At 47.1% G+C, this 22,017-nt stretch overlaps 1 protein-coding gene across 6 annotated transcripts in view; it reads left to right on the top strand.

The window, feature by feature from the left end:
* fwd (phosphatidylinositol 4-kinase beta fwd) overlaps positions 1-22,017 on the top strand; it is a 69,163-nt gene that overhangs the window by 42,514 nt on the left and 4,632 nt on the right. For 3 of the 6 annotated variants that reach the window (XM_077631803.1, XM_077631804.1, XM_077631802.1), the window contains exons 4-14: positions 294-411; positions 2,159-2,293; positions 2,492-2,577; positions 4,669-4,838; positions 5,511-5,601; positions 6,835-6,977; positions 14,522-14,734; positions 17,246-17,296; positions 18,495-18,653; positions 20,461-20,643; positions 21,586-21,851. In XM_077631803.1, the coding sequence (XP_077487929.1) occupies positions 294-411; positions 2,159-2,293; positions 2,492-2,577; positions 4,669-4,838; positions 5,511-5,601; positions 6,835-6,977; positions 14,522-14,734; positions 17,246-17,296; positions 18,495-18,653; positions 20,461-20,643; positions 21,586-21,851 (1,615 nt within the window). The remainder of the gene's footprint in view (positions 1-293; positions 412-2,158; positions 2,294-2,491; positions 2,578-4,668; positions 4,839-5,510; positions 5,602-6,834; positions 6,978-14,521; positions 14,735-17,245; positions 17,297-18,494; positions 18,654-20,460; positions 20,644-21,585; positions 21,852-22,017) is intronic. The other 3 variants (XM_077631806.1, XM_077631807.1, XM_077631805.1) reach the window with 1 other exon arrangement.

A 22,017-nucleotide genomic window follows, 5' to 3' on the forward strand; every position in this document is an offset into this window, starting at 1 on the left:
TGTTTGTAGTTGGTGTTTGTAGTGCCCCTTAAAGAAGTGATTTGAGCTGTAGCTATGTGTGTTGCATGCTGTTATATGAATGCGTGTAGTCTCTTTGGGTGCATTCGTGGTCATAAAGACTGGCTTCCCTTTAATAATGCTTCCTTCTTACAGTCTTGAACACAGCGGTTCTGTGATTGTGGCCGCAGTATTAGTTCTGGATGGTGTGCTGTGATGTGTTCCAAATCTGTCAAGTGCTGTGCAGCAGCTATCTGTCCTCTGTGATAACTTTTTCCTGTCGCTTTCTTTCCTAGGTAACAGGATGTTCAGCTTCAGTGATGCTGACGTCGATTTCTACCTGCCCCAAATTGTCAGTATGTACGTGCACCACAGCGACATTGCAGACTCCTTGCGACCCTACCTAGTCCAGAGGTAAGGAATTCCTTGTAGCATGCTTAGCCTAAATTGCAGGGGAGAGAGTTAACTTTTCGGAACTGATGAGTTTTGTGAACACCTGTTAAAGCCTATCATAGGAAAATAGTAGTCATGTACACACCAAGAACGTTCTGTCGAAGTGATTGATGTCATCTTTGCAATGGGTGCAGATACCTTACTCATACTTTTATTCTTGCAAAACAGAGAGAAACCTACAGTGCAACTATGTGGAGAAGTGGTCACCATAGACATCTTCGTGCACAAAACTCTAGAAATCAAGAAAAAACGATTCTCATAATTTTATGAAGTATGTAGGAGGAAATGCACTGTTTGATATTTTCTGTGCGTTTATATTTTTAAAAGAAGCAAAGCTTCTTAACCCTTTAATGGTACCAAAACGGTCATTTAGTACTTGTGCTGCCATTTGTCGGAAAGCGAAAAAAATGATGGTCGATTTGAATAGTTAGGCCAAATCCAGTCGGCTTATGGCTGTCTGCTTTTGGCGACCCTGGCTTGTCTACAAGTCTGCCACGTTGTTAAAGGAGCATAGACACTAAATTTTTGCTTGCGTGGCTTCTTTCTAATAATGCATTAGACATTAGTGTACATGGAGCACCCGTGTATTTGCCTATGACTGCTAAATAATTCAGAATTTAATTTCTTCTTGCTGCTGTTTCGGTTTCATGAACTAAACGATGGCTATAATGTGTACAAGTTGGTGCATCACTTGAGGCACGAAAAAAAAAAAAGGCAATGTAACTGCTGATACATCGTCATTCCAGCTCTTGAAGCCGTCTGGCTTCAGTGTTGTAGTGAATTAAAGCTACGCTTCACCGATTATATTGCAGTCTTTTTTTTTTTTCGTGCCTCACGTGACCTAAACACAAACTACACTTCAGAGCCATGAAACTGAAACAGTGTCCAGAAGAAATTCAGTTATAAATTATTTAGTGGTCGTAGGCGTATACCACGTGGTGATCCATGTATTCCAATGTCTAAGTCATCATTTGAAAGGAGGAATTTCGCAACTTAAGTTTAGTGTCTATAGTCCTTTAACAAGCTTTCACGTTTAAAAAAAAGAAAACTGCGCCCAAAGCACACATATTCAGCCTTGCATTTCACAGATGATAACTTTGGTTGCTCATGCGTCATAAAACACAGCACACAGTTTTATGAGCTGTTTGGACTCAATAATAGTTTTATTATTGTGCGTGTTAGTTTGTGCACTGGAAACCACTGTTGGGGAAGTACTTGGCTTGCAACATAAGCTTTTGATTTCTGATGGCTTGGCCGCATTTTTGGTAGTTTAATAAGAAGACATGGCAATGTTTTCAGGGCAGTGCGATGTCGCACTGCCCTGAAGACATCGCCTTGAAAGCATCTTGATTCTGTCAGTGCTGTTTACCATTGCATGTTATCTTTACTTGATCCTTTAGTCATACCCAGCTATTTGTTTTTGGAATGTAATGAAATATTGCAGACTGCTCAAGTCCTCTGCTTTCTCAGCTCTATTTTGCAGCTGGAGCAGCAACAGCTGAAGATCTTGTGTGAATAATCTTTATAGCTTCAATGCTTGTCATAAAATGTAGATGAGTGGAAGCATAGTGAAACATGCTTAGTGTGTTGTGCAAAGCATCTTTTTCCTTTTCTTCGCTCGCACTGCAAAGGGAAAGCAGGCCTGTAGAGACCTACTGGGGAGTGCGTGGACTTTGTGTCTCATTCTCGTGCCGTGTCTCACTCACAGGTGCAGCAAAGACACGGACTTCTCGTTGCAGCTTGTCTGGCTGCTCTCTGCCTTTTGCTCAGACCCCAATGCGCCACCTCGGAAACGTTCGCAGGGGGCCCAGCTCAAGCACCTTATACTCTCCGAAGACTTCCGGTGAGGGACCGAGGTCTCTTTCTACTCTCTAGTTGGTAAAGCATAACGCTGCATTGTGAGGGGTACCAAATTTCCGCATTCTGTGCTCAGTGTTTAATTGCCATTTGGACCAATTTCTTGCTTGCATGCTTGACTAGCTGATCATGCGTATGACCATGTGCCTCTCCTAGTAATGCATCTTCTGCATTTCTTTTCAAGGCCACGCGTTACCGTCCAGCAGAATTCTTCGCTTCTAACGGTGTCTTCAAAAAAGACCCACCAGCGCTCATTGTCGGATGCCACTGGTGAGCCTCCACTTTTGTCTTGTCTTTTGTGCGTGATTCTGTGAAAAGAGCTTCTTGAAAACTGATGAGATAAGACTTCCTAATATTTTTACGGCAGAAGTTATGCAACCAGCGCAGATAGCTTATTTGCAGAAGAGTTAGTTACCAAAGTGTGCCTTACTTGCTGCTAAGTGTGCACCTTATGGTTCATTAGTTAATGAAGTTGTCTTTAGTTCTACTTTTTTGGGGCACCTATTTGTGCTGCAGATTTTAAACCAATCACTGACTTCTTAAAGCTGCCTCATTTTAAAAGTTTTTGTAACTGGTGTATTTTTCGAGATACTCGTCATTGGAGTCTGCCAATTCAGCTTAATGAAAACTAGAACTGAGCATGCAAGGAGCATCAGGAAAAAGGCCAGTGGCCTGGCACTGAATTGCGGCACCCTATGGTAAGGTTGGCACCATGATTTGGATGGACGGCACTCCACAGCTGAGAGTTGCTGTAGTGAGCAGCATGTTGACAATGTTTGTGTAAAACAGCGAGTTGTATCCTACGCTCGGATGGGTAGCCTCGTATTGCCGCATGATAGCTGTGTAGAATCGTAAAAAAAATGAGGTAATGCGGAAATGATAACATGTTTTGCGGGTAGATAAGTGTAGTGACTACAAAGCAAGGCTGCCTGGGTGCATGCAAAGTGACTCACTTTTTACATGGCCACTTTTGTGATAATGATGCAGATATTTGTCATGGAGCCTTGCTGTCTATCCTAAATATAGTATAGTAGTTGTTCTATTACTCCTCATGTGTGCAATCAGTTTTTTTTATCTATATTGCACGCAAAATCATAACTTCCATATGGGGTTCAGAAGTTCAGAGCCTTCATAAATATGGCAGGCGAAAGAAGTGTGAAAGGCTTCAAATTTGCAGTGTGAACAAGTGCTCTTAGTGTTGTAGTTAAGAGGCTGGTAGATTTTTAATAATTTGTATGGTAGCTGCTTTATTAGCATTAATGCTCTTCTTGCCTTATACAAAAATGCCATTTTGCTGCCCTCATAACTTTCTTTATGAAAAGTTTGTGGCTTAAAGCTCGCATTAAAGGTCTTTTAAAAATCGGTTACTCAGCAGTATAGTTTAGCTGTTCGCATGTGTAAGGGCTTGTTTTTATGGATGGTTTTAAGAAATTAGGCAGCGTAGCTGACAAAAAGGTGACTTAAAAAGTGTGCATTTGAAACTTTTTTTTTAATATCACATTCATCAGCAGTAGCTGATGTCTTGTGGTGTGCACCTTTTCAAGCTTGAAAAGACGGCAATGTTTGCGTGAAAGCTGGGCATGAAATGTGTGAAGTTGCGAGGAGTTTAATGCCCAGTGTTGCTTGTGGTGAGATTACTATGCAGAAAACATTGTCTGGGACTACAGTTATTCTAGGTTAAGCCTGTTTGTGTTCCTCTGTGTAAAACCATTAGCCTGCACAAATGCTTTTGCTTGGTGAGAACTTGACAAAAAAAATGTTGACCCTTCATAATTACTTCATTTTAGTTGTGGCTGCAGTTGTCTGTGGTGTTGACTTGTTCCAAGGGCTGTTGTGGGCACACTTGCATTAGCTTCCCACATTTTTGTTCTTGTTTAACTATGGGTTTAATTTGGCTAACATTGGGTGACAAGTTGCAGCTATTCTTTTTCCTTGCGAGGTTCATATATGTACTGTATTTACTCAAATTTAATGGAAGTTTTTTTTTTTTTACCCTATAATAGAAGTGGAAATCCACCCCTTGCACTACAGTTGAATTAATATTATTGAGTAATCCAGAAAATTTTTTTTTTTTTTTGCACTAGCTAAAGGAACTCTTATGCTAAGCTCATGGTCGTGTGACATCCAGGTAATTATGGTATTCCTCTTTAGTACAACTTGAAGTTTGGTCTGGACTGGTACAGTCTCAGTAAGCCTGAGGTTACTCCCGGTCAACAAATAAGGTTGGCATTATGTGCGCCTACTGAGGCAGTGGTGGAAATGTTTGGATCAACAAGGGGGGCATTGGCTGGCACCAAGAGTGCTGAGCTTGGGCCCTTTTTCTCTTCCTCTCCCTCATCCCTTCTTCCCACCTGACTGTAGGCATGAGTGGCGGAGGAGGCCGGCACATTCCCGAGTCCAGTCGCAAGGCGGCTCTGCTGGGGGACCTGGGCTCGGGGCATGCCTTCGACAACGGCTGCACCTGCCACGACAGCTGCGACGGCATTGTTGGTGACCTGCGTGGACGGACCCGAGTGGAGTGCCATTGCCAGGTCGGTGCAGCGGTGGAAAAGGGCTTAATTCCAGCTGTTAGCTCAGAATTGCATTCTAGGGCTGCTTATTACATGCCGGGGTTTCACCCCGGTGTCTTTAAAAATCATGTACTGTATGTGTGGCCACCTAGGTAGGAGGACAGGTTATCTTTGTTGTCCAGATGATTTTCATGGCCTGGTGACACCTGCTTGCTCGACACAGAGCAACCCTACTGCAACAGACATCAGTTATTGTGGTACTAATCAAAACGGGGTCATTGTTTTGTGCATCTCCTGGGTTTTGGCAAAGGCTGTTGGAAGCACACCAATGTACAAAAATGATAACTTCATTTTGATGTGTGATGGAATGATTGGTGTTTGTTGGCTGGCTTGCTTTGTCTGAGGTGAGTAGGCAAACAAGTATTACCACTTTGTGTGGGGGTGGATAGCTACAAGGAACTGTTTTTTAGGCAGTTCCTGCTGAAATCATGAAGCAAGCTGTGCGAAAACAGCTGGCTGAAATGTTTGCGACAAGGTACCATTTACATAGCTTTCTTTACAGCCTGTAAACGAAAAGTTGCCTGGTTGTAAAATTTCAAGCGGCTGTTTTTCAAAGTGATCTTCTTTTTGGTCCTAAAAGAGTAAGGGCCAGTACACTTAACTAATTCCTGTTTGTTTCTTTATTGCTTTTAGGCACCACGTCTCACCTCTCAGAACCAGTTTATAAAAGTCCTCATCTCTCTGGGCCTTAGACTACAAGCAGTGCCTACAAAAGAGCTCAAAAGTAGGTTTCTTCATTTTTTTTTAATGCCTTGTCAGTTTTATCACCACTGTTTTCAGGGATTGAGGTATTCTTATGAGGCGTTTGCATGGCTCTGTTAAGCAGGTGCATTAATCTCTGGGAGACTGTGCGAGGCATTGCTCATTCGCTGGCTGCTTTGAACAATTGCTGGGCTCCATCATTGTTGTGTGTAGATGTCAGCACTGTAGTGCCGTGCTGTCTTTGAAAAAGAAAATGCTTGTGCCAGTACCAGTAGGAGCCTCAGAATTCGTGGGTAAGCTGGCATGAATATTATGGGAAGACCATTGAAATGGATAGAGTTGTTCTTATGTCTCCTTTGCTTCTATAGTTTTCTTAAGCAGTTTTCTACTGGTACTAGTGGCCTTCTGTTTTACTGGCTTTGCTAAATGCTGGCAGGAATACAAGTCGCCACATGATACAGCCTGTGCTGTGGGAGTGACTTCCAGATTTCCAGAGGAGCTACTAATCTAGTATAGTAGTTTTTGCGTGGTTTAGTACACTGGTGAGCCCTGAGGATGTGCGAACAATGCAGACACCATGCTTGCATTAACATTCACGCGGCTGATATGCACCAAAGAGGGAAGACAGCTCAGCGTACATGAATGCTGTGGTGCAAGACAACCATAGAATATCTTTTGTGTGTAATGTATAGTGCACCGCAGGCAGTGTTACTCGGTTCACTTTTGTTCCAGGTGAAGCACCGCTTGTGTGATATGTACTGCTGCTTTATACAGTAAAACATTGTTGACATGTTCCCGATTCATACGATTTCCCGTTTCATACACTTAAAATCACGGGCATTAAAAAAAATGTCCCACAGAGAGAGCATAGGCGCAAGGGATGAAGCATTGGAAAGTGAGATTTCGGCTGCTTATGAAGTGAAATGGTCAATAAATGCCTTTTTACCTCATTAAACAGCTACATTTTTTAAAATTAGTTCATTTGGATATGTCTTCTTGGATGATAAGTTCTTTTTCCCACATTTTTGTTTTAACTTTTCAATAAGGTTTTGCTGTATTTCAGTTAATTTTAATTCCTTTTCACTTTCTCAGCTGTTTTAGTGAATTATTTGACATTCTTGGTTATATTGAAGATTCTTGTCTGCCCTGCAAAGATTAAATGATGAGGCTTTATTAGCAGTCGGATGTTATCAGACTTCCAAGTCACAACGCCTGCAGGTTATTGGAGTGGAATCCTCGGTTTTTCCCATTGCAGCCCAGAGGCTTCAGGCCGAACTTTCACTGGTAAACCTGAACCTACCTGCGAGAGTGTGGCTTCCGCTGCACTCGGACACATTTCCCCACCTTGTGGTGAGGATACCACCTCAGGCAGCTGTGGTGCTCAACTCAAAAGACAAGGTAAGCAGTTGCTTTCCTTTTTGAAGCGAAAACCTTCACTATGTTAGGTAAAGCGGCCTTCGGGTAGGCAGCACAACGACCTTGAACTAGCTTCAGCCCAACCAAGGATAGCCGTGTATGACCATAAGTGGTACAGTTATGGTGTCGAACTCTTGACCCATGGCCTTGACCCATGACTATTAGTTGACTTTTCACCTCTGACATTGGGTGACCTTTGGGTTGACCTTAAGAACATCTGATGGGGTGATGTGAAGCAAGGTGATGACATCCGATGGGGGTGTTGTAAGACCATGTCATACCACGTCAGATGGGGTTGCGTGGGTATATATAGAACTGCTGTCGCGAGCGTATAGCGGACCTGCCATGGACAAGCCTCAGACGCTTAGCAAGCCTGCTTGCTTTTTGCTGAATTCCAGGGTTAGCCAAGTTCAGCCACTGCCATTTTTTTTTGCTGTGGCACTCCCTGCATGCTTGAAGCCACTTAAGGGGGGAAGAGGGTGTTGCAAATGGGTTGCAAGCCCCAAGGGTAGCGTTGGCCTGGCGGCCTGGGGCAAAGCTGGAAACATCCGAAGGTCCCGGCAAAGGATGAGTCGACTGGCAACAGAACAACTTGTTTATTCTGGCATCGCCAAAAGAGGAGCCGGTCAGGGCGACCACGTTACTCGAAGGAAGAAAATCGAAGTCTCTCTCGGCGTCCGGGGCAGCGGCGTTTTATACCCTCGGAGTCGAGGGCAAGAAGGAACGGCTTGGGAAGAGGCGTCCGATACGGCGACGCTTGAACATGTCCAGACGTGACGGGCGCGTCCGCCAGGCCGGCGCCGGTCAGACCTCCTCGCCTCCCAGTTGGGGAGCTCCTCTCCCCGGCTGCCGCACTTTGACAAGCGTGGGCACCAACATGCACACACACACACACACACGCACGACGACACGTGGCACTGAAACCTGCCTGGACGCGCTTGGCGGGAGGCGTTGCGGCAGCGATGAACGGGTCCAAATGACCGCCGCTTTGAACAAAGCCGCGGCGTCCGTTGCATCCGCGCCGGCTATACCGCGCGTCGTAGGCGAGACGTAACAGACCGCCCCGCCGGGAGAAGGAGATCCCGATGGTCAGGGGACTGCATCCGCTGTCCAGAGGGATGTCGCTCGATGATGCTCGTAATCGAAACCGGTCGTCCCTCGACGTTGCTTGAGCGCAGCGCACAGAGAAGGCCTCGTTCTCGGGTTCAGGATCACATAGGACACTGCAAAGTCACTTCGGGAGAGTTGCCATTTTTGTGCTCGTGCCCAGCAAGCGTTAGAACTACGCCGAAACGCAACCGCTCAGTCAGCAAGCACGAGACAACCCTCACTAAGCTCTGCCAGGCTCTTTCCCCTTTTATACTACTGCCTAGTTCCTTACAGTAGTCAAGCAGCACTCAGAACGCGTCCACAAATTGGAAAATTGCACTAGAAAGCACATAATCACTTAGAAACACTAAACAAAAGCAATATGTTAAAAATCCTGCCTCAGGAAGAAAACATCAGTAACAAACAACTTTGAGGCGGATTCCTACGTTAGGGGCTTCGACTTAAGCCATCGGCGTTACCGTTGAGACTCCCCTTTTTGTAACGCACCTCAAAGGAATATTGTTGCAAAGCGAGGCTCCAGCGCAGGAGGTGGCCATTTTTGGGAGAGATGGTCTGCAGCCATTGGAGAGGGCAGTGATCCGTCTCAATGATAAACCTCGAGCCGGCTAGGTAGCATGACAATTTCTGAACGGCCCACACGAGACACGCACACTCTTTCTCGGTGGCGCTGTACGCCTGCTCACGACAGGTCAGCTTACGACTAGCATACAGGACGGGGTGTTCCACTTCTCCATTGTCCCTTTGGCACAGTACAACGCCCATGCCTCGCTCACTAGCATCGCACTGAACAACGAACCCTTTTGTGTAGTCTGGCGATCGTAGCACAGGCTGGCTTGTTAGGGCGCTCTTTAGGGCGCTAAAAGCTCTTTCCTTTGTCTCGCTCCAGACGACTGTTTGGGGCTCTGTTTTTCTTAGAGCATCCGTCAGGGGAGCCGCGATATCGGAGTACCTGGGGATGTACCTCTGATAGTAGCCGGCGACACCTAAGAACGACCGAATATCGGTCTTCGTGCGCGGTTGCGGGAAGTCTCGCACAGCGGCCACCTTTATTTCAGAGGGGCGGCGACGACCCTCTCCAATCACATGACCGAGGTAGACAACCTCGGCCTGCGCTAATTGGCACTTGGGAGCCTTGACTGTCAAGCACGCTTCGCGCAGGCGGGTTAGCACTGCCCGCAAGTGTGCCATATGCTCAGACCAGGATGCGGAGTATATCGCTACGTCGTCTAAATATGGTAAAGCGAATTCTTCCTGTCCCCGCAACACTTTGTCCATGAGGCTTGAAAAGCAGTATGGCGCGTTCTTCAAACCAACACTCAAAACTTTAGGACGGAATGTTCCCATTGGTGAAATGAACGCCGCATACCTACTAGCCTCTTCTGTAAGTGGAACCTGCCAATAACCCCTGACAAGATCTAGGGTGGAAATAAACTGAGCGCTACTAACTTTCTCAAGGCGCTCCTCGATGTTAGGGATCGGATAAATTTGATCCTTAGTGATGGAATTAAGCCTGCGGTAGTCGACGCAAGGACGAGGTTCCTTGCCCGGTACCTCATCTAAAATCAAAGGGGAGGTATAATCACTCTCACCCGCCTCAATAACACCGAGCTGTAGCATTTTCTTTACCTCAGCCTCCATAATATCGCGCTGGCGGGGTGACACCCGGTACGCCTTGGATCGTACTGGCTCTGGGGAGGTAAGTTCTATATCATGAGTAAGGACAGAAGTCCTACCAGGCCTCTCAGAGAACTGACCTTGAAACTCTTGTAAGAGTTGGTGTAGTTCGGTTTTCTGCTCAGCCGACAGCGGTGCTTTAATGATTAAGTCACTAATGACCTGATCAGTGTCTTCCCTGTTCGTCACTGAGCCTAGTCCCGGAAGCTCGACCGGAAGCTCTTCTAACTTTCCCTTGTCGGGCATTTCCTCTCCAGTACCTGGTGCCTTCAACGCTACAGGCTCAATTTTATCCAGTTCTGACGTGCTCGGAATATCAGCTTGCTGCGCCTCCGACCCTTTCTCATTGTTCGACAACGTCGGCCCCGCAACTACCGCCTTTGCAGCGAGCTCCCGAACTCTCGGTCTGGTTAAGGCCTGAACGCTAGCCTCACCAAACAAAAGCCCCTTCTCGCGCAGGAGGTGATCGGACCTGTTCGAAAATAGGTACGGGTACTGGGGGGGCAGCATAGATGACACTACGGCCTCCGTCTCAAGTGCTCCGAAAGGTCCTTCAATAAGCACTTTTGCTACGGGCAGACACACGCTATGAGCTTCCACGGCTTGCTTGATCCATGCGCACTCGCCCGTGAACATATCGGGTTCTACGTAAGAGGGGTGAACTACATCCATTGTAGCTGCGGAATCACGAAGCACTCGGCACTCTTTCCCGTTCACGAGGAAGTCTCGCATGTAAGGCTCGAGAAGCTTCATGTTCTCGTCAGTGCTACATAATGACAAACACACGACTTCTCTTTTTGTTTCTGGACACTGCGCCGAAAAGTGACCCGGCTTCTGGCACGTATAACACACGCGCGCTTGCCTCGCCTCGAACCGCTTTCTGCGTTCGGCTTCGGCTGCCGCCGTCTCCTTACGTTCGGTCGGACTGCTTTCACTCGCATCCGCACTACGCGTGTCCCCCCTTGCTCTCATGGGTGTGAACTTCGGCCTCTCAGACTTGGAGCCAAATTCACCCTTTTGACCGTCCTTAGCTCCGCGAGCCCGATGCGTCACAAACTCCTCGGCTAGCTCGGCGGCTTTAGCCACTGTACTAACGTCTGGCCTATTCAAGACCCAGTACCGCACGTTCTCAGGTAACCGACTGTAAAACTGTTCCAGCCCGAAACACTGCAGAATTTTCTCGTGGTCACCAAACGCTTTCTCTTCTTTGAGCCACCCCTGCATGTTTGACATAAGCCTGTAGGCAAACTCTGTATATGACTCACTTCTACCTTTTTCATTTTCTCGAAACTTCCGACGGAACGCCTCCGCTGACAGCCTGTACTTTTTTAGCAGACTCGATTTCACTTGGTCGAAATCCTCTGCCTCCTCTCTCTTCAAGCGAGCGACTACGTCGGCCGCCTCGCCGGGTAACAAAGTGAGCAAGCGCTGTGGCCACGTTTCCCGAGAGAACCCCTGCTTCTCGCACGTTCGCTCAAAGTTAACCAGGAACAAACCAATGTCCTCTCCAAGCTTAAACGGCCGCATCAGGTCAGTCATTTTGAACGATACCCGTTCTCCTGCACCGTGTGCCTGACTTCCATTACGAGCGCGTTCCATCTCTACCTCGAGACGCTTCATTTCCAAAGCGTGTTGACGGTCGCGCTCTTCTTTCTCTTTTTGCTCTTTACGTTCGCGCTCCTCTTTCTCTTTTTGTTCTTTACGTTCGCGCTCGTCTTTCTCTTTCTTTTTGTTCCCTCTCCTCAATGGTCTCAAGGCATTCCGACAGCTCGTCATCCTCAGCCTCCAACTCAAGAATCGCCCTTAGCAGTTCTGGTTTTCTGAGTATTTCTGAGACATCCAGACCCAACTCTCTTGCAAGCTCCAGCAATTTCGGTTTGCGCAACGACTTCAAATCCATGGCTGCTTCGAATGCTGCTTTCTCTACTGCCTACTATTGTCTTGCCGCAAACTAACCCGGCAGCAACGACAACACAATTACCAGCTCTGTTTCTGACACTAACAAAAGCCTGGCAAAACTCAGAAGAAGAAAGTCCCGCACTCACCAAACCTCGCAGCCAAGAATTCAGCGCAGTCGTTCCGCTGCAGGCAACCAGTCATCACACAGGGCTCGTTGCACTGCTCCCGGATGGTCGTTGTGCTTGCTGCTCAGCATACAGTTGACCGCATATCTTCGCTGCTGGCCTCCGTTGTCGGGATCCCACCGCTGGCAACCAGTTGTTGCAAATGGGTTGCAAGCCCCAAGGGTAGCGTTGGCCTGGCGGCCTGGGGCAAAGCTGGAAACATCCGAAGGTCCCGGCAAAGGATGAGTCGACTGGCAACAGAACAACTTGTTTATTCTGGCATCGCCAAAAGAGCAGCCGGTCAGGGCGACCACGTTACTCGAAGGAAGAAAATCGAAGTCTCTCTCGGCGTCCGGCGCAGCTGTCTTTTTATACCCTCGGAGTCGAGGGCAAGAAGGAACGGCTTGGGATGAGTCGCACAAGACGGCGACGCACGGACATGTCCAGACGTGACGGGCGCGTCCGCCGGGCCGGCGCCGGTCAGACCTCCTCGCCTCCCAGTTGGGGAGCTCCTCTCCCCGGCTGCCGCGCTTTGACAAGCGTGGGCACCAACATGCACACACACACACACGCACGCACGACGACACGTGGCACTGAAACCTGCCTGGACGCGCTTGGCGGAAGGCGTTGCGGCAGCGATGAACGGGTCCAAATGACCGCCGCTTTGAACAAAGCCGCGGCGTCCGTTGCATCCGCGCCGGCTATACCGCGCGTCGTAGGCGAGACGTAACAAGGGTCTTAGAAAAAAATTCTTATTAATGAAGTCACAATTATGAAATCTTCGGGGAACATGTATTTTTGCGTGCTGATTCCAAATATGGAATTTAATTTCATGTGCAACAATTTCTTGAGCACTTATGCAATATGTTATGTAACTTTTTGTGGAGAGCTTTCAAGAAATCCTGCTGCATGGAACTTGCTAGGATGCATGCCATTGGTTTCTCTTGACGTTAAGCTATGCAATAAAGCTAAAATTGTCATCCTACCTGTCACAGAAGTTGAATTATAGAATTTTGAAGTTTTCACTTCAGAAACAGGAAGATAAATTTTTCCTTCCCGTTTGTGAAGTAAGAAGTTCAGAACCCTGTAACTCAACTTTTGTGATAGGCAGGATAATAATTTTACCCTTATTGCATAGCTTGTTGTCAAGACAAGCGGACGGCGTACATTCTAGCAAGTTCCCTGCAGCAAAATTTCATTACAGCTCTCCACAAAATGTTACATAACATATTTCATCAAGTCCTTCATCAAGTCCACAAGGACTTGTTGTACAGTACTCACGGATTGAAATAGGACATTCGGAGCGCGTGGCCGTCGCTTCATGGAGCGCCGCCCGTAGACGCTCATGGAACCAAGGTGGTACATTGTGGTATGGCGCGAGAGGGAGAACATCTACAAAGCAGAATTGTTCCTTCCAGTAGCCAATGAGCCGGCCTGTGGTTTACCACATGCCTGCGTGGCACTGCAAGGCTAGCGCTCCGAATGTCCTATTTCAATCCGTGAGTACTGTACATTAAATTAAATTCCATATTTGGAATCAGCATGCAAAAATACGTGTTCCCTGAAGATTTCATAATTGTGACTTCATTAATAAAATTTTTTTTTCTAAGACCAGCTGCCCCCCTTAATCTCTCATGCACTATGCAAGCCTCCTGCAGCTGTAGTGGATATTTGTGGAGGAGCATCTCTGGCTGGAGCAAAGTAGAATGGGAGAGGAGTAGCCACAATGCCTTGCTGCTGTACTGCTAGCTTGGAATCACTGCATATTCCACCCAGCGCAGTAGCTGTGCTACACGCAAGGCATTTGAATAATGTGTGGTACTTGGTTCTTGTGATTAGCTGATCCATAAAGCACTTAGCTTGGTCTTTTGCTTCCCCACCTAGGAATGTGTGCTCTGAATTTTTTGTATCGCAGATAATCTACTACTGCTTGAAAGAGGCCTGTGTCATACAGATCGTGTGACGTATACTTCACTTGTCTGAGTAATGCCAATAATATAGCAGAAGCAATAACAATGCTTCATTTAATATGCTGAGGAACATACTTTTATCTCGAGTGCTGAAACGCAGAGCTAAAGAAAAACAATGGTCAAAAAAAGTGGTTGAGCAAACTTACGAGCAAGCATCAGAAACCTTTCTCCAGAAGGTCAGGCTGAAATTCTCCAGGAGGTCAGGTGTTGTTATCGTGGAGACTGATAAAGTATAGAGGAAAATGGAGTTCTTGTATTACAGTCGATCCAGGATGTATCGACCTCTAAGGGGATAGCGAAATGGTTCGGTATATGAGTAATTCAGTATATAAAAGATTTTAATAGGTAAACTTATCTGTAATGGAGAAGCAAGAGTACTTCGCAGCCTCGCTAGCGACGCGCTTCTTACAGCACTATGTGGCCTGCCAGCCTACTGGCAGCCAGGCAGCACACTGCTTGCTAGGCATTGCTACGCCTAGCTTGCTTCGCATCACAGCTGCAGCGGATGGGGTTTTGGAACTAGCCAACGCCTTTCACAGGAGGTCTGATCCTGTTATAGGATATCATGAATAGAATAATCTCTCATTAAAATTAAGATGCAGATGGTTTCCGCAGTGGCTTTGGCTTGAAGCACAGGCGAGGGCAAGCCACTGTGCAGTGAGTCAGTGTCCTGCATGCGACTTCCTTCTGTTTCCCACCTGACCAACAGGCGCCTTACCTCATCTATGTCGAAGTGGTTGCTGTGGACGACATACAGACGTCGCCAGTTCCAGCGAAAGTTCTCAACCCGCTGCGGTTGACGCGGTCAGAGGAGAACCTGCCAGATTACTTTGGTGTGCAGCCTGCATCGGTCTTCTCCATGTCTGGCATGGACGATGATGCTGAGTGCTGGACCCAGGAGGACGACGAAATCTCCATGCAGGTGTGTACTCGACGTGTGTCTCAGGGCGATAAAAGACTGATATAATTGGTTGCTGCTTGCACGTGGCTACTTTTGTTTGGTGGCATTTGCAAGCAAGCTTCAAAATTTATGCATAATCAGGTGCAAGTTTAGTAAAATCAGTCTTGCTCCACAGAATTTCATTTCCTTTATTAGGAGCTTTGTCATTGGTTCATTTAAGATTTCCAAGAAAATAAATAGTATTCACTGAATGCACTTTACTGATAATACTTATAATAACAGTTTGCTGCTGGTCATATAGCATACATCTTAAAGCTTAGCTCCTAGTAAGTGCGATTGTGAATACAGTCAAGCCCACATATAACGGCCCCACTTAATACGAACTTTTGCTTATGACGAACGAAAGCTGCATGACTCAAAATATACATCGTTTCAATGGCACAAAATCACACGTATAATGAACGTCATTAAACCTTGCTGAGCAGCTACGGCGAACGGAAAGCGTAAACCCAGCGCCGCGATGAGAGATAACCTGCCTCGGACCCCTTTGTGCGCCCGGCGCGTGGTTTGCTTTCCTGAGCCTCATCCCAGGTTAACTGCTCGCCCCTTTTCGTGCCACTCTCAAGCGAGCTACCCTTTCCCCGCCGACAAGCCTTCCCCACCCCTCCTCGCAACTCCACTCCCCTCTCCTCACTCTCTTGCAAATCCGCGCGTGGCCTCCGCGATCAACCTCGCTGCCACCGGTGCCGATTACGGAGGCCATGTTCCATGAAGCAGGCCTTCCGTGGGAGCCAAGAGGTGGCTGCACTGACGCTCACGGACGCCACTCATTGGTCTCTCTGCTGGCGCTGTGCATCTGTATCTTTAGCTTGATTGATTTGATTGCCGCCTGTGCACGTTGCGCGTCTGTCTACCTCATCGCGCGCTTTTGTACTCTCTTGTTGCGGTGCGAACGTTTCGTTGGCTTCGTTCAAATCTCTGGCCATTCGGGATGGCAGACGGGAACAGCGTGCCCATTTCCATTATATTCAGCGGTAGAGATGATGAAAGCGGCCAGGGCGGAGGTGACAGCCACTAACTGCTTCTACAAGGCCGGCTTCGTCGACACAGTGTCTGATGCCAAGCCTGATGCTTCGAAAGATGACCAGCCCGGCGGCTATTTATGGCAGCGCGTCGTCGACTCCCACATGGGGGGTCATGACATTGGTTGTAATGATTTTATTTCTGTCGATGACGACGCCGATACCGCGGAACCGTAAATGGACGAGGGCATCGTTTCTGAAGTGCGGGACGAGAGTGACATGGAGGATGCAGATGAGGATGAAACTTCACCCATGAGCGCGCCTGTAGCAATGGGCTACATAGAGAGTCTGACAACTTGTCTATGCCAAGGGCCTCGGCGAAGAGCACGATTCTGCTTTAAATAAACTGGAAACCTCCCTCATCGGATCTGCGCTGCAAGAACAGACATCCATCACAAAGAAAAAATTTTGTGTTTTGACAAGCAACTGTTTTTAAAGCTGTGGTCCACTTACTACGAAATTCGGGATATAACGAATGGACGCTGCGTGATGCTCATGTTCGTTATAAGCGGGCTTGACTGTACTGCTGGGCAAGAAATCTACACAAGCTGCAAAGTAAATACATTTGACACTCCGTAATTCTCACTTGAAAGTGACTGAAAATTTTTGAATTAATGGGAGCCTTTTGATTGCGCTTGATGTTGGCAGCACCAAAGCGGAAGTTCAGACGAACCACAGGTTTAAATGAAGCAAGTTGAAATTAACAAAAGTCCACTATACATTTTTACTCCTTGCTACATGTGACGTGTATACTCGTTAATTGGCTGCTCATTGGCATTTCATTGCATGCTCAAATAAGAACACATTTCATCCTTCACCTTTGAATCCAGCCTGGTATTATAGTACACACGTAAGCTTGGGTACATTACTCGGGTGCCATTGGACAGAGGCAAGGAACATGCAATTGTTCTCAATTTTCTGTCCTAATCTCCCAGCTTCACAGTTGCACATGGGGGTGTATTAAACCAATTGGTCTCTAGAAAAAACTGTGTCAAACACTCGGTGTTTTGTTTAGGATTGGCACATAGGACCGCTGCATATTCAGTGACCAATTTGCAATTTGTGCTTTGCTCATGCATACAGATAAGAAATTTGCTGAGTAGCTGCTGAACTACCTGTAGTTTCAAATTTTATTTTAGTTCTCCAGTGCCTGGGAGGCACCATCTAAGGAATGCACTGCCAGAGTTCTTTAACAATCTTCAAGTTCTTTAGGGGCCCCTGACCACCCTTTGGTCAAAATTTAGTGTACTCCGGCGATTGTGAGGCATCATCTCTGGAAAATACAGCTGCAAAAATTTGTTGAGAAGACTCATTAACAGCAGAGTTAAAGCCATTACAACTGTGATTAAGCCTTTCTTCTCTCTCCGTGCCCTCTCCGAGTTCGGTTTCTATCATCCATATGAGCGACAAGCCCTCGCAAGTGAAATTTCCCTTTCTCCCCTGCTTTTAGGGGGAGGGGCGCAGTACATCAGATGCCTACGTCGTGGCCCCGCCTCGCCAGGTATTTTTTTGTTGTTGTTGTTGTCGTTGTTCTTGCTTTCCGCTTCCCGACGTTGTTGAGACAGCGTTGCAGCGTGGCACATTGTGATATGCGTGAAACATGATTATCATTATTGGAGGGCGAGGGCATGGAAGTGCACTAGCAGCTTCCCACTGAGACAGTGAGCCTGTGTGCACAGCAAAATGGAAAGAAAAAAAAAAACAAGGTGAACAATCAACAAAGGGCAGAGGAGTTACCAGGGTAGAAGAGACATAAATGAATGGACTGTGGCAAGGAACATTTTTAAAATGTTGAGGGCACCCAGTAGACAACGATATGTCACCGGTCATTCGCTTGTGATTCAGAATTACAGACCAATGAAATGTAGTTTCCTGTGCCGTCACAGCTAAGCCTCGCGTGCCAGCGTATACGATGCGAGGTTGACTTTGCCAAACTGGAGTGTAACCGGGCTATGATTTGAATTCCAACTGCCTTTCTGGATGCACGTTGTTCTAATGTTTTTCAGAAATGATCGTAATCTCTCGATCTGCTCACTGGGCTTCTTTGAAACTTCCAAATGTGGTCAGGGGCCTTTACGGGACCTGCTTACAGCTGAACTACAAGCATTGTGCTCTCAAGTGAACAGTTGTATGCTTTACACAGCTGAACCCCTTTCCTAAACCGTTTTTCTTGCACATCAATGCGAGCAAAATTTCTATTTCACGGGAGGCACAAGCTAATGAATTAGCATTATGTTGTGATTGCTTGATTTTAGCTTGTGGACCTCTTTGTGTGAGCTCTGATTTACAGCTGCGGCTTTGTGCGATAGAAAACCATGCGCTCCACAAGCAGTGCGCATTCATGAGCTTGGCATACCTGGAATTTCTGCGTTCTGTTTCTGCTTTGTACGCAAATTTTCAGTTTCAAAGGCCATTTTTGCATGTGCCTGCAACTGTACTGCTTATGCTGTGGTCACATTATGCAGTGAGAGTAGCCTCTCTGTCAGCAAAGCCACTAGGTTGCCAGTGCCATGGAACTTCCAAGAAAGGATAAACTTGCGTCGTAAGTGAGGAGAAACTACAGTGGAGTGTGGAACTTTGTTTGTTCCTTGCATGTTGCGAGACGCTTTTCATCCCAAAACACCTGGCTTCGGTGTAAGTGGCTTGTGGTTTCATTAGCTAAGCTCATGTTCAGAGTACATGTTGTTACTCTGTTGCAGTTCCTGCGAAACCAGAAAGCGCAGGAGCGTGACACACTGTCAGTGTTGTCGCTGGACAGTGGGACGAGCGCAGACAGCAAGGAGCCACTCTTTGTGGTAGCCAGTGATGTGCGCCGTCGACTGTCGGAAAACTCTCATGTGCCCAAGAACACAGTCAAGGTGAGGCTGTTGCTTGTTTTCTGCTCCGTTCTTGACACGCAGGGCCGGGGGTGTTTGGCTATAAGTTGAAGTTTGGTTTGTTTCTTGTTGGTCGTGCTCGACAGAGTGAGGTGAACTAGAAGAGGAAAAACAAACAACGTACCGGACATGAGTTGAAGCCTGCCCTGTTCATTCGACACCTGTCCTGTTGCTTGTTTCTCCTTTTTTTCTTTTTACTTGTTTGCCCCTTTTCTGCTGTGCTTGGTTATAAACCGCTAGTTAGCCCAGCATGGTCAGTTGTGTGGCAGTGACGAAGAAAAATACTCCTTTCCTCTTCCCCACAAGTCTAGCTACCAGAGGAATAAGCTAACAATATTCTTGCAGTTCAGTTTGACATCAGAGAGAATTTTTTTTTTTTTTTGGATGCGATTTTTCATAGCCTTGAATGTGACTCTTAGTCAGATGGCCAGAGTGAATACTGGGCGAGTTTCGCTGTGAAGGTTTTCATCGGCAGTGAACACTTCAATTCAATGCAATGAACAGAATTCTTGCACAAGTGGAAGTGGTCTGTTACCCTGGCACAGAAAGTTGATGGCTAATCAGAGTGCACAAAAAAAATGCTAGTCTGTGCCATCTTGACAAAAACTATTGGTAATGCACTGGAGCACTGATAAACTAGCGTTTTTATGATTTTGTGTGGCATTCTATGTTGCTGATTTCAACCTGGAAGGAATATATTGCACACAGGTGGCTGTGGCATTTGCCGTGGTCTGCCCTGGCTCCTTGTTGTCCTGGCTCTAAAAAAGATTAAATCACAGCAACTAATTTTTCTAGTTGCTAAGCAATTAGAAAATTAGAAAATCAGCAAGCCAACAGGAACAGGCCATGCATTCGCTTCCATCTTCATAGCTGTAAAACTACCCATGTATGTTAAGTATACATTTCGAAATCTTCGTGGGGCGTGGTGGGGTGCCGTTGTCGGGCCTTCCAAATGCTTCGACATGTTCTGGAAGTGCCCTTGAGGGCCTTTTATGCTCATGGTGCCCGCCTGGCAGAGTGGCTGGTAAATTTTTGGCATTCTGGAAGCAGCCATGCTGTGCTCTACGGCCACATTTTTTTTTTTTTTTAACATTTAGCTAACCTCTGAAGTGAATGTATGCTGGTAGTATCATGAGCTTCTGTGCTACATAGCTTTCTGCTCAGAGCTCGTGACCCGATTTGCACGGCAGGATTGCCATTACACACTCACTGTTCACGGTAAAATGCAAAGAAGGGAATGATATTGCTGAGCAGCAATATATCTTTGGCAATATCAGTGGTCAACTCCTGCAACTAAGCATTTTCCTTTAGTCTTGCATTGCCCTTTTTCTTGGGGACCAGCGCTGAAACTATCTCATTCGATAGTGTGTGGAAAAAGGAAAAGTAGTAATCTCTTGAGAGGGAAGTTATACAAGAAGAATGGTTGCTATGATAAAGCGCAAGTAGGCCACACACATTTTGTACAATGCTTGGACGGTGTTTCTGGGTACAGCTTTGCACTTTTATATCTCAAGTGGGTCTAGCATGGAGCCCTTGGACACAGATACTTCAGGTTGGGGGCTTCTGTTGCTGCAAACTAGTGCTGGTTCTGAGGCTTCTCCAGTTCTGTCTTCTGACCTTGGGCACTAATTTTATTACCTAAATTTCCTAAGGGAAGTACTCATTTTTTGTGGCTTGGAGAAGGCGATATTTTTGCACCAGGAGTAAAGGCTTGTAGGTAAATACAAAGTACAAAGCAGTTCATTGGTTCATCCTTTTCTGGCATTGCCCCCCCCCTGCCCCTGAACAGCGTGATCCCGAGGACCCGTCGGCGGCTGCCCTGAAGGAGCCCTGGGAAGAGAAGGTGCAGCGCATCCGTGAGTCCTCTCCCTACAGCCACCTGCCGGGGTGGCAGCTGCGTGCTGCCATCGTGAAGTGCGGTGACGACCTGCGTCAGGAACTCATGGCCTACCAACTGCTCAAGCTGCTGAAGGTGCGCCATGCTGTAATCTTTTGGCACCATAAGAGTATTGTGAGGAAGAGAGACAGGAAAAAGCAGGATGGAGTCTCACTACTGCTCAACTGCCTGCATTTCTTTTCCTGTGTTTGTGTTTTTTCTCATTTCTACCTTGGTTTCTATGTGGACCGTCCTAACAACCAGATGGCACCACTAGGCTGAGCTTATCATAGCTTGTTTGCATTCGCTGAGCCAAATGTTGGAAATGTGAGAAATGGTGTAATGCCCTGCAATATAGCTGCGTTTAGCGTACGTAGCGTGCATGCGCTTATGGCGCGTAGGCAGTGTGAATTTATGTTCTTTTATAGTACAAGTCAGCATTTTGGATTTCGGCGGCGGCGGAATTCGCTCGCTTTTGCCGCGGAATGCCCCAGTGTGAGTGAGCCATAAAACTGTACTAAAGCTAAAAAATAAAACAGCGTTCCCTAACCACGTTGGCATGTTGACAGTGGACACAAGACTACTTTCGCTGGTGTCGCCTTGGCGTACAGAATAATAGCAGTGGTAATTCAACTGCCTGAAAAGACCAGTATGATGTAGTTGCCAGACTTGATGGTGTGAGTAGGCTAAAAAGTCCGCAGTCCGCCGCCAGAAAAAAATGTCCTCGCATTTTTTGCGCGATTCGGTCCGCAGACCATGCACGAACCTCATAGACAGGAAGCTAAACACCACGTAACCGCTAGTCCACGGACCAGAACAGGTGCGTGGCCAGTTGTCTGGATATACCTTAAGGATTGTCTTTGTTAAACAAACTAGACATTAGTGTGCACACCTGGTATTACTGAACACCCTTCCGAGAAGCATCCTCCTTGGCTATGCGAACCAGATGTGGCTGTGAGCCGGTTATGTGTGCTGGGCCTTGCAAGGCTGTTGTTGCCACCGCGGGGAGGTTGATGAGAGTTGTGCTGTGTGTTGCAGACCATCTGGCAACAGGAGCGGGTGAGCCTGTGGCTGCGACCTTACCGCATCCTGGTGACATCGGCCGACAGTGGCCTTGTGGAGCCCATCTTGGACACCATGTCCCTGCACCAGGTCAAGAAGCACTCGCAGCTCTCCTTGCTCCAGTACTTTGAGCAACAGTTTGGGCCACCCACCAGCGAGGCCTTCCTCAGTGCCCAGCGCTGCTTCGTTGAGAGCTGTGCTGCTTACTGTCTCATCTCGTACCTGATCCAGGTTAAAGACAGGTCAGCATGCTCTTGTGTTTGCCCGGCTGTTGTTGCAGTCCGTTTTTCAGACCGCCTAACATGTCCCGAGCAGCACCTCAATTAGTGCGGTATTGTGCCAGGGCAACTGTGTGTGCCTAATGTGTTGGAGCTGTGTGGACCATGCTAGGGTACTTTTTGAATGGTA

The sequence above is a fragment of the Amblyomma americanum genome, chromosome 7, assembly GCF_052857255.1.
Source record: "Amblyomma americanum isolate KBUSLIRL-KWMA chromosome 7, ASM5285725v1, whole genome shotgun sequence".
Classification (NCBI taxonomy): Eukaryota; Metazoa; Arthropoda; class Arachnida; order Ixodida; family Ixodidae; genus Amblyomma; species Amblyomma americanum.